This window comes from Rousettus aegyptiacus, unplaced genomic scaffold (assembly GCF_014176215.1).
Source record: "Rousettus aegyptiacus isolate mRouAeg1 unplaced genomic scaffold, mRouAeg1.p scaffold_m13_p_9, whole genome shotgun sequence".
In the NCBI taxonomy this organism is placed as follows: Eukaryota; Metazoa; Chordata; class Mammalia; order Chiroptera; family Pteropodidae; genus Rousettus; species Rousettus aegyptiacus.
Window position 1 is genome coordinate 34,211,831 of NW_023416312.1, and position 12,912 is coordinate 34,224,742.

General features: G+C 37.9%; 1 protein-coding gene across 2 annotated transcripts in view; it reads right to left on the minus strand.

Moving 5' to 3' along the window:
* FAM120C (family with sequence similarity 120C) overlaps nucleotides 1-12,912 on the minus strand; it is a 95,529-nt gene that overhangs the window by 6,044 nt on the left and 76,573 nt on the right. The window contains exons 11-15 of one of the 2 annotated variants that reach the window (XM_016137324.2): nucleotides 8,333-8,447; nucleotides 5,973-6,182; nucleotides 4,621-4,822; nucleotides 2,596-2,734; nucleotides 2,153-2,210 (exon numbers count right to left, since the gene is read on the minus strand). In XM_016137324.2, coding sequence (XP_015992810.1) covers nucleotides 2,153-2,210; nucleotides 2,596-2,734; nucleotides 4,621-4,822; nucleotides 5,973-6,182; nucleotides 8,333-8,447 — 724 coding nt within the window. The remainder of the gene's footprint in view (nucleotides 1-2,152; nucleotides 2,211-2,595; nucleotides 2,735-4,620; nucleotides 4,823-5,972; nucleotides 6,183-8,332; nucleotides 8,448-12,912) is intronic. The other variant, XM_036227335.1, reaches the window with a different exon arrangement.

Consider the following 12,912-nt stretch of genomic DNA (forward strand, 5'->3'; position numbering starts at 1 on the left):
ACACAATAGATAGAATTGGCCACCTGAAGGAGCCAAAAAAGAAAGGAAAACATTACAAATAAGTGACTTATAAATCTGAAAACACACAGAACTCCAGTGGCCTAGGAATACTCTTAAGAAGACATGACTATAATGTAAAAAGATTTAACATAATGAAGCAACAAAATATCTCATACTCTGAACAAAGGGTGACTGAACAGAAAAAGGAGAGTCAGCGAGGCAGAGCTGCCTAGGGGTGATGCCTTAGCTAAAAACAAAGTCGGAGTGCAAATTTCCTTGGCCAGGCTACCTGTAGAGTAGATAACAGTGACCCCAGCAATCTTAGCCAAGAGAAACAGGATCATCTACCATCTCTTCCCTCAGTTTCCTTATCTGTGAAATAGAGAATAATAGTATCTATTTCATAGGTTCCTATAAGCATTCAATTAATTCTTCATAAAGCACTCAGAACACGTTGCGCCTGGCACACTATAAGAACTCAGTAAATGCCAGCTATTATTGTTCTGATTCCATGTCCCCAAGTAAACTTCTGATATACCGTGGCCCCCCATGCAGTTTGCACTTGGAGAAAGAAAGGTCTGGTAGACATGGTTAAGAGAACAGTCACTAAAGTCAATTGGACATAACTAATTTCTGCAGCTTGTTATTGTGGCCAAATGATCTAGCTCTGAATCTTCTAACAATTAGAGTTGTTATACTGTGTTGGAATCAGCACAGCACAGGGCTTTGGATTCAGTCAGCTCAGGCTGAAATGCCAACTCTAATGCCCACTTGATGGATAATTTTGGGCGAGATGCTTCATCCCTCTGAGCCTCAGTTTCCTCTTGTTTAAAATAAAGAATAATAAATACCTCACATGTACTTATAAGAGTGATTGGAGTAGAGTAAGTGTATAATATATCATGGTAATTATTTCTTCTCACCATAAGTCAGTACTTTATCTTTCACGCTCTCCCTTCTTGTCCCCATCCCCAACCCTTTTAGCCCTATCCACATAGCTACTTCTGTGACCTTGGTTAATGTAAGTCAACCACTGAGAGATGGATCCACTCTTATTGTATCAAAAATATGAGGTTTTTCAGATTGTATGCCTAATGATCATACCCTGAATCATGGTGAATTCACCAAGGTTGTATTACCTTATGGGAGTCTATCTGAGTGACCAGTTTTCCTTCTAGGTGTAATAACTTTTATCTTACTGAATAGCTTTTGGAAAAAGCTGAGAAGCTTTGGGAAAAAATTCCAAAGTCATTGCTCTCTGACTTTGAAGTGCATTACAAAATGCCTTGTGTGGAGGACTTAGCATTCTAGTTGAACCGTTTTTGGCCGAAAATAACGTTAAAGCAAATCTGTATTCTTTGAGAAAATATTTGACAATGGGAGTTAACATGGATGCAGTGAGACCTGGCTGTATACAGGAGAGCTGATTTGAGATTGAGAACTGATGACAAAGTTGCCTTGCAGTATGGTCTAATCAGTGACCCTTGTGAAAATTAGTGACTGCATGTCAAGTGTTTAGTAGAGAGCTGGGTAGAAAGCAGGCACCCAAGAAAGGATGGCTGCTATACTATGAGGAGCCCAGCAGTCTGAGTCCAATACATGCCTTTGGATCACTATAAGAATAGGCCTTCATTATTTGGCAGAGAGGGCCGTGTACAATAAAGAGCAGTGGGGACTATGATATAATTCAAGGCGTAGATTAGAAGAAGGGTTAAGACCATTCTGAGCCATTAAAATCAGGCAGAATGATAACACCTCCTCCCTTCCCATATTCAGCAAAAGCCAAAGTCCAATTTTCTAAGCATTTCTGGTAGCCCCTTAGAAGATCAGGCATGTTTTGGCAATCCCACTCTGGCTCCTTAATGGCTGCACATAGCACGTATTATACTACAAAAAGGTCTTCAGGACACAGTACCTGGTATATCCATCTTATAGCCTCACTCAGTGAAAAGGATGACAATTTGCAGTCTTGTGGGAACAGCCTGGGCAGGCTAACCCTTTCTAGACTGCTGGAGAGCAGAGGAACAATATCAAACGCCAGGAGAAGCAATGAAAGCTCTCAAGTTTCCATGCTTGATCTTATCTCTTGTAATTTAGCAGAAAGGTCAAGAGGTATCAAACAGAAGCTAGATAATCTCAAAAGGGTGCTTACTTGTTTATTTCCTCTTTTATGTCCTTTGGATCCTCTCCCAGTCTGTTCTTTTCCATGCCTTTAGAAAGTGGGGGAAAAGGTGATCGTGAGGAACATATAAAGCCAATACCCCCATTTTCACTTAGTTAACAACTTACTTCCTCTAGGAGGTTTGACCCTCTTCAGTTAGATGCCCCTCCACTGTGCTACCACTGTGCAAAATCTCTAGCTGTCATGTCTATATTACACTAAATTGTTCTATGTCTCATAATCCTCCTCTAGGGATAAAAACTTTTTCATGGAGGCGGGGCATTTAGTATATGTTTCCTGAACTAAACTGAACACTGGCTTCGAGAATAGAAAGTCAGTTAATGCCTCTTACCTTAATAGGATTCGATAGCTGGGCATTTTCTCAAGGGCACCTTGATTGACACTAGCTCATACCAACCTATTTGAATACATACCCCTTTCCTGGCCCACCGACAGAAACCACTTGCATGCCAAAGGAGCCTCGACCCCTAGATGATCTGCTGCCAGCCCACTGGCCAACGACCATCCCAGCAATCTCCAGTTTTCCTCCTTGGGGTGGGATTGGATGGAGACCTGGAAAGAGAAGAAGAATTGCAGTCATGAGTGGTAAGGACGAAGTAGAATAAGAGGTGGGAGAAAAGATCCTACAGCCTACCTACTCTGCTTATTTCCATTTCTCTAAGATTAACACTCCATGATAACAACAAAGGGTCATGAGGGAAGCAAATTTAGGGATGGGGTTGAAGACCTGTACATACTCACTTTAGCAAGTGGGGTGTGGACAACTCATTTTTCAACTGCAGAGCCTGGCACATAATAAGCATTCAATATTTGTTGAGAGAATGAATGTCTTAAAATCTAATTATTAGAAATTATAGACCAAAACCACTTTTGATTTAAATACATGCTGGAGGATTAGCCAAACAACCAAATGAAACTGAAAATAATGAAACTAACAGTATTTACCATTAAAAAGTAAGAATAGCAACAGTTGAAAACCAGAACCAACTAAAGAGAAGATAGCACGATATCTCCTTAAAACAGGAAATTCCAACTCTATGTATATGAGCTCACAGGCACAGTAGAGCTTTGTAATTTGGCACAAAAGGAAGCCTTCATAGAATACAGAGTCCTGGTAAACCTTTAACTTTAGTCTATGGAGAAAACTCAAACGTTAATAACTCTTTGCTCATTTGGCAGGTCATTAGTAAAGAGCCCTTTGTTTACACAAAAGTGAGAGTCTAAGGAACTAGGGTGCTAGCTAGTCCTAAAGAGGGCAAGAAAAACTTGCATTTGGGTATCTTGTTCTCTTTTAGAAGGCAGGAGGCTCCTCATTAACAACTAGTAACTGGAGATTAAGCATCACTGGAAGCTGGAGCAATGGTGAGGACCTCCTGAGAACCTGGCCTCAATTAAGTCTGTTCCTGAGAAACAATAAAATCAACAAGCAAAGAATGAGAGTAGAGATTCATAAAGTTACCTTCAAGAGAAGAAATGAATGGCTGGCTCCCTGGTTTGTAAGACTTGATCATTACCTGACTGAACAGGGAATTACCAGAGCAGACATCACACTATTCATCTAAACAAAGCCTTGAGCTAAACATCTATACTGAACTATGTGACCCTAAATGTAACAAAAATTTGAACTTCCAGCTTTATTTTTAAAGTGACGAGCAATACACACCAAACACCTGCAACCATAGCGATGACACTCCTATCTGATCACAGAATCTCGATATTTCATGTTAAAATGTCCTTGTTAAAAGATCTTGTCTCACTGGGAAACAGGTTGTTTATAATATCTGGAGCAGTATCTGAGCTACCTAAACATGACTGTCTATTCACCATTAAGCCGCAGCCCAGGCACAACCATAATTTAAAAATTATACATATGTTTATGTGTGTGTTTATTTGTTTTCCCCACTAAATTGCAATTGCTGGAGGGTATGGTTTATGAATTATTTCTCTGTGTTTCTGAAAATGTGTCAGACCCACCCCCACAGTGGAAATGGGTACATCAGGCTATGATAGTCTGCTGACACTGGTCATTTACTCCTACCTCCCACTGTTCTTCCTGTATGCTCCTTTGTACATCTGCCTACGGGTACTGAGTGATCTAACCAGCAACCATGAAGATCCAGTTCACATGAGTTACAATTCTCAAAAGTAATCGAATAGCTCCTGGTTTCTGCATCACTTACTTCAGGAGTTTGGTGAGAGTCAAATCCTTAGGGACCAACCAGCTCTATGGAGAGCAGTCTGGGAAGTCAGTGGACTTTCTTCCCCAGGCTACAACCCTCTATCTCAATAAGATCCTCTTCAAACAACCACAACACAGGATGGAAGGTAAATGAGATAAATATATGTGAAACAGGTGATTCTGTGACTGGCAATAATTACTGAATGGGTTATTATGTAATAGATTGAGAATAACAAATACCTCATTCTTAGGTACTGACCTGCAAAGCCCCGGCTCCTTCCTTGAGTGGGAGGTGGCATTGAGCCCATGGCTCGGGAATAAAGTGAAACAGGGTAGAGAGAGGGCACCATGGGAGGCACAAAAGTAGGTGATGGAAGTAGAGCAGAAGGCGGTGGATGGTTCATGTTGACTCCTTCGAGAATACTCTGTCTCATCCTTTCCACTTTGGTTGCCAGGTCAGCCTTCAAATGAGGAACAGAATAATAATAGCAGCTGCCATTTTTGAACTTCTCCTATGTTTCAGGCACAGTATTATTTGAGCACTCTACATACAGTCTCACAAATCTAGTCTCATTAAGAGAAGCGAGGCCTGGAGTTAAACGGCCAAGGTGACACACTCAGGAAAGCCTGTCTGGCACCAAAGCCTTCACTCTTTGTTTGATACCACACTGCCATCACACTAGTTCTTTCCGAGGGTTTAAAAGGCACACTGACTAGGTCAATGAAGACAAATGTAACAATGAATATTTACTGATAGTCTATTACATGGCCAGCAATAGGCTGGGTCATTTTTTAATAGGGAGGTATCAGAATTAGGTAAAAGAGAGAAGTACAAAATCCTAAAATATACAAAGACTTTCCACCTTCTCCCCCATACCTAGGGATCAGAGACCCTGATCGGTCCAGGCAAGGTCCCTGCCTCTAGTTCAGAGGATGGAAATTTTTCCTGAAAAGGGCAGATAGTAAATAGTTTAGGCTTTGTGGATCATATAGTCTCTGTTACAACTCTTTGACACTGCCATAAACGAAAGAATGCAACTGTGTTCCAAAACACACCTTTATGGGAAAATTCCAAATTTGGGGATTTGGGGTAGTTTGCCAAACCTGCTCTAGTCTCTCAGCTCATTCCCTGCAAATGGATAAAGGAGTAAGTAAAGGTACCTTTCCCTTGCCTTCCTTCATCTTTCTCAAGGTCTCATTGCAAAAAAAAAAAAAAATCCCCTGCTTCTTAGTTATCTACTTCAGTATCTTCTTCTATTTCCAAAAAATATTATCACTTGCAAAAGTGACTTAGATGAAATTCTAAGAACTGGATGAAAGACATATGGGATATCTGGGTATTCCATGGGGAAGAAATACTCAGAGTAAAAAAAGGCATATGAAAACATGAAGTTCATTTAAAAAAAGTTTTCCAACATAGGATTTTATAACATGTACATATCAGACTCTGGGCCTTTGGGACTATCACTGACCAAGTTAGGTCAAGGTCAGCCACATTCTCCCACTTCTGCTGCCTCCCTCCCTAATGTCTCTGCTGTGTTCCCCTCCCTGCCCAATCATCCCCACAGCAGATCAGAGATAGCTCTTAACAGCTACCCAATATGCTGGTACCTGGCCATCACAGAGCTCAATCAGGGATACTCGCTCTCGGCCTGCTTTAATTAGCTTGCTCTGGAACAGCTTGCCATCGAAGTAAATCCAGGGGCAGCAGTGCTCCCAAGGGACTGGCTGGCCACAGGCATCATTAGCAAACAGAGCTGTGTCGACCCCGCTCATGAAGAGGGCAGCAAGCTGGATCCCTCGGGCATCCAGTTTCTCAATCTGAAATCGGCACAGAGCAAAAACTATTAAGAAATCAATGTTACTGGTTATATTTACTCTTATTCCTGTTATGCTGATTATTTCAGTTAAATTTGAACATGTTGCCTTTCAATATAGACATCTGAGTGCAACAGGCAGCTTTTACCCATGTCTTTTCTGAGATGGTTTGAAAGATACTCATTACAAAACTAACAACAAGAAAAGACATCCACTTTGAAACTTTAAAAAGACATCAACTTGAGACACCAGGTTCAGGTTTTTTTGGCCTGTCAAATTGAAAAAAAAATTTTTAAACCTAAATACCAAAAGAATACCCAATGATGTTGAAATAAAGTTATGCTCATACAAAACTGATGAGGAATGTATATTACAATTAAGCAATATGTATCGAGAACTTTGAAAATGTTTATATTTGTTGACTCAGAAATTCTTTTAGGAATCTTTTCTGAGGAAGTAGATATATGAATTGAATAAAGCTCTATGCATAAAGATGTTATTTGCAACATTACATATAATAGGGGAAAACTGGAAACAAAATGGGCAACATTATAAAATTAAATGATGCATTGAAATAATAAATTATTGACTAAATTTTTTAAGACATAGAAAATATGTGCTGTGTTAACTAAAAAACAATATACAGTTATAAACTATCTCGATTATGTAAAAAATATAAGATGAAAGAATGGAAGGAACCATCAAAATATTCACAGTGGTCATCTCAAGTTGGTGTATTACATGGCTTTAATAGGAAAAGGGGACGTACTTGCAGGTCCCCTCCTAAGTGTGGTCTAGAGTTGGTTACTGCTGTAGGACTAAGTAATATTTTATTTATAGTAAAAAGGAACCCACCCATTGTTTGTCTTAAGACTATTTCATCTTTCCATTAGTTGACCTCACTTAAATTAAGATTTTCCAAATCTTGTCGGACTTGATCTTATGGTTTATCTGAGAGTCTCAAAGGTTCATGGCTACTGAAGTTGAGAGAGGGTATATTAATAGTTAAAATTTATTGAGTACTTTGTACTTAAAACAGGTGAGGCACCATTCTGAGTGTTTTACGTCTATTATTTCATTTAATGACCTCATAACCCTAAAAGTAAGGAAACTAATGCTAGATAGGTTAAACAACCTGCCCAAGGTGACACAAATAGGAAGAAATCAAGCCAGGATTCAACTCAAGGAAGCCTGGCTTTAAAGTCTGCCCTCTAACCTACTATGTTCTACTGCCTTCAGTTATATAGTGGACTTATTTTCTTCTTTATGCTGTTCTAGACTTCCCTCTAACACTGAATAAATATCATTAAAAAAAGAGGGTGTCCATCAACAGATGAAGGGATGAAGATATGGTATATATACGATGGAATATTATTCAGCCATAAAAGACAAAAATTCTGCCATTTGTGACAGCATAGATGAACCTTGAGGGTATTATGCTAAGTGAAATAAGCCAGACAGAGAAAGACAAATACTGTATGATCTCATTTATATGTGGAATCTAAAAACCTTGAAAAAAAAAACCCAACCAAACTCATGTAAAAAAGATCAGATTGGAGGTTATCAGAGGCAGGGGTGGATGGAGGGGTAATTGGATGAAGGTAGCCAAAGGCTCAACCTTCCAGTTATAAGACAAATGGGGACTAGGGATATAATGTACAACAGGGTGACTACAGTTAACACTGCTGTATGATAGGAAATTTAAGAGCATAAGTCCTAAGGGCTCCTCACAAGAAAATATATATATATATATATATATTTATTATATCTATACGAGATGATGGATGTCAACTTACTGTGGAACTTACTGCATGATGTATGTAAGTCAAATAATGAATGATTTACTCAGAAACCAACAGGGGATACCAGGGTAAGTCCTCTGTAGTGTATCTTAAATAGTCAGAAACTGTACCATGATCTTTGGGTCTCAACTTATGTCTTGCACAATATTCATCTTTTCTGTCCATCCCTATCCATCAGTATGGGAGCAGTGTTGCAGGCACCTCTTGATTTTAATCATAGACATAATATTTGGTTAAATCAGTCAAACATTTACCTGTAGCACTTACTCTTCTTCCCAGCTCCAGGCAAAAAAGACCTTAAGTAAACCTATTAGGTCATAAATTAATTTAAATGAGGGTGGATAAAATTACCTTGAGTTCTTGAAGTTGATCTGGTTCATAAAGCTGGGTAGATACTGCCTGTGCCAGGAAGGTGTCTAGCTCATGGCGATGCAGAATTCGGCCACCAGGCCATTGAACCATGTACCTAGAAAATAAAAGCATCATTATTAAGTCATAAAAGCTCATTTAAACTAAGAAATTATCATGGGCCAGATCCACAGGCTAGGTTTTAGTACTTTCAATGGAATAAAGTAAAAGAATCTCTGCCTTTGGTTACTTACAGTCTAGGTAGTAGAGGAAACAAGCACATACATCAACAATGACAAGACAGTATGTTAAGTACCAAGACAGAAAAATGCTACAAGAGCACAAAAGAGGGCTACAGCTGAAAGAGTGAGGAATGGCATCCTGAAAAAAAAAAGTCAGCAGGTACTGAGTTTCGAAGGACATATAGAAATTAATGAGACAAAAGGTGGGAAAAAGATGTTCTAGTTTGAGGAAAAAGTATGAGTAAGGGCATAGAGATGTGAAGTTCGGCATGATATAAAAGGTTAGATAATGCTGGAGCTAAGCATGTTTGCAGTGACAAGAGGTGAGATTAGAAAGTAGGCCAGACCATGAAGGGTCTCAAAAACAGTATTAAGGAATTTAGAAGGTCATCCGGAAAATATAGAAAGCTGCTTAATGATTGTCAGCAGGAGAGTGATAGTGACTGGTTTGATACTGAGTGGCTCGGAGAGTAAGAGACAAAAGGCATAGCTACCAGTTGGGAGGCAAGTGGCCAAAGGGACCTGAACAAAGGCACTGGCTATGGGGATAGAGAGGGACAGGGGACAAAGAACTATTAAAAAGACAAATCCAAAAGATTTGGTCATGGATTTTATAAGAAAGGGGTAAAGAAAAGGAGAGTCTACAATTCTTAGAATTCTGGCTTGGGCAGATGACTAGATGATGGAGCCATTCTCCAAAATAAGAAGTGTACTAATTACATAAATACATACTCATTGATGAGTAATTGAATTGAATTTCATAAACTGAATATGCCTTACTGTTCTATGCACCAAAAATACAGAAAGGGGAAAAGAGAAAGATGAAAAAACACAAATACATCAGTACAAAGTCTATGTCCTCATCTCCCTGAAGGCCCCACAAGACAATGCTCATAATTATTGGAGCTGTGCGAGACTTCAGAAACGTGGCATTTAAAACTGCAGTTAACATTGCTGTATGGTCTCTTTTGAGGGGCACATGAGGTAGGTTCCTGAGGACTCTGTCCCAGATACTACTACCAGGAGGCAGTGTGGTGCCCAAAAAGAGCCTGGGCTCTGCAGCCAGACAGCTCAGCTTCAAATCTTTAACCTACTATTCCACCTGGAATGATCACAACAGCACAGGCAGCTCTGCTGCCATTATTCTTTCTTTAAGCCCAAACTATCCAGGTGTTTCTGGCATTGTAGGACATGTCAACAAGCCCTGTTGCCTTTTTAGGAACTAAATTCTAAATGATTGGGCTTTTTAGGAGGAATCTTTCTGGGCCAGACAAACTTCCCTTTGCCCATAGCAATGACCCTCTTCCTTGCCCATACATTCTCCACTTGAAAAATTTACTCTTACTTTATAATTTATTGTATACTTGTTGATGCTCTGCTATGTAGCGCATAATTGATAGTTTATGTCTTCTATCAATATAAGATATTCTCCTTTGTCTTTAATGCTTTTTTTAGCCTTAAGGACTATATTATCCATTAATATTGTTTCTTTCTTTTGATTGTAGTTCCTTGATTTACCTTTGCCCATTCTTTACCATCTTACTTTACTGACAAAATGTGAAGCAAAAATAGAAGAAAATGAACAGAAATGCAATTACAGTGGGGGACTTTAGTATACTACCATGAAGCTATGACCTATAAAATACATTCAAAATACATATCAAGTCACAGAAGATTTGAAAAATACAATAAATAGGTTCAAATGCTTGACTGATTTTGTATAAAGTAAACGCATCCTTTTCAAGTGCCCATATGAGTTCCCATGAGGTCTAGAATCTTGTTTGATTCTCCTTGTCTATTGTCTTATTATTCCGATTTGTTATAAACTATCTAGCATAGCACACGACATAGAATAAGTATTGGTAAATACATATTGTGGGAATGACTGAATACATCAACCAAGTCACACACACACAAAACCCACAAAGAAAAAACAAAAAGAAAAACACAAAACTTCAGCAAAAGTCCTCCAAAGCAGAATTGTACCAGTCATACCCTGACCACTATGAAAGAAAACTCTCCTAAAGGAGTCAAGTATGGAGACAGGCAGGCTCACAGAAAGACTAATACAGTAGGAGGGATGTGATTTTATTAGGTACCCAGATTTTTCTGGGTGCTCTAAGGAGAGAGTGACTAAATTTACCTGGGAGAATCAGAGAAGGCCTCACAGAGAAGGGAACATTTCATTTCCTAAAGATCTGAGTTTTTTATTTGGTTTGGTTTACATTTTAATATTAATTTGCAATTTTCATGTCTCTCTAATCTTAGTATGATACACGGCAGAATCGGTGCTCAATCAATGTTTGCTGAACAAATGAGTCAATGTCAGGATATTCAAAAGGAAATGCTAGCTCCCTCTTTTGGTGAGCACTGCTCTTTAATTGACCTTGAATGAATTATGAGACAGCATATGTAGGGTTCAAGGAGTCAGAGGAGTGAGAGATTCATAAATAAGACAGCAGTATTAAATCAAACAATATTTAGTGATGCTCATCATGTGCTATTTTTTGAATTATATGATTCCGCTGGGGATTTTCTCTGGAAAAACTACAGCATTACTTATTTCCTAAGAGGTTCCTCAATCTCAATAAAAAGATGACATCTTTATTACTACTATTAGTATTATTTACAATATTATACATATTATATGCAAACAACATATATTACATTGTAATATATACAACAAATTACAAATTACTCATAGGAATAACATTTACTATGTGCCTCTTGTATTCTAAATACCTTGGCAGGAACTTTATAAACATAGAATGTGGCAGAAAAGAATATAGACTTGGAGTCTGACATACTTTGTTCTAATCTAGGCTCCACTATCTATGTGACTCTAGGCAAACGCTTTAACCTCTAGGGGCTTTAGTTCACTCATCTCGAAAATGGGGATAATACTGCCTATACCTCAAAAGGTTGTAGTAAGGAGAAAATTCATGTACAAACACCATAGTGCCTGGCACAGTATCATTCCTGGTTGTCATTCATAACTAAGCTAATTATGGTACAATCCTTCCTTTACTATTTGCTGAAACCCCCATATCATATATTAAATTCTCATACATACAAGGATCTGTTTCTACCCTTTTTATTCTGTTTATTACTCATGCCAGTAACATAATGACTTGAATTATAAATATGTTTTAGTATTAGATAATCTCCCTTTTACTCCACTTTTTAAATTTTAAATAACATTTACAATTTTATTCTGATTACACAAGTTCAAATTCATTCTCATTTAGAAAATGTAAAAAAAAAAAAAGCAAAAAAGTATAAAGAAAATGAAAAGCAAAAATAATTTCTACACTAATCATTCAGATATAACCACAGTTAAGATCGTTATGATTTTGGCTTCTTTCTTCCTAGCATTTCAAATCTCAATTTTTTCTCTTTTTCATACTACATATATACAGAATATCGTACCTTGGTTTTCACTCAGCATTATACTGTAAGAACTTTTCATGCATTACTTTTCAAAAACATGATTTTTAATAACTGCATGTTTATCACATAAGTATATCAATTTAAGTATTCCTGTGATATTGGAAACATACCATTTATAATACTTCTTGTATTATACATAATACTACAAATATCATTTACATAAATCTCATCTGTATCTCTGCTTATTCATTTCCTTAGGATAGATTCCCATAAGTGGAATTATTATGTCAAAGGTTATGTCCATTTTAAAGGTCCTCAATACATATTGTTTTCCAGACCAGTTTGTCCTATCTCCCAGCAGTGTGGTAGCATGGATTATCATTATCTTTGATAATGTAATGGGCAAAAAAAGTCTCTTGCTATTTAAATTTATGTCTCTTTGATTGCCAATGGTAAAGCTGCAAACACTTATTCACTTCTATGACTGGTCTATGTCTATCATAGACATATCAGTTAATTTCCTTGTTCTGTCTACACCTCCTTCTCAGATAATCTAAAGCCTTATCTTTATAATAATGGCAGCTATTTGGACATAGGGTGGACAGCCGATCCAAGTCAAATCAATCCACGGCTTGCCAGAGTCTTGAGAATTTGAGCTAAGAGATTCGGAGTCTCATGAAACAGACAAGCAGAAAGAAGAGGTACATGGGCCCATAAGAGAGTAGACAGTCTCTAGTCCTGCCTTTCCTGTATTTTCCCTGTGTACAGTATGCTTTTTCTTTGAATGACTATGAGACCACCTGTTATATCTTTAAAATAACATATCAAGAATGGCTTTTGTTTCTTATAATCTAATGAATTCAAAGAGTGTCATTTACTCATTTGGTTTGGAGTGCTAGTATTTTAAAAGCCTTTATATATCGAGAATACTGATGTACTTTTTGTCCTAAC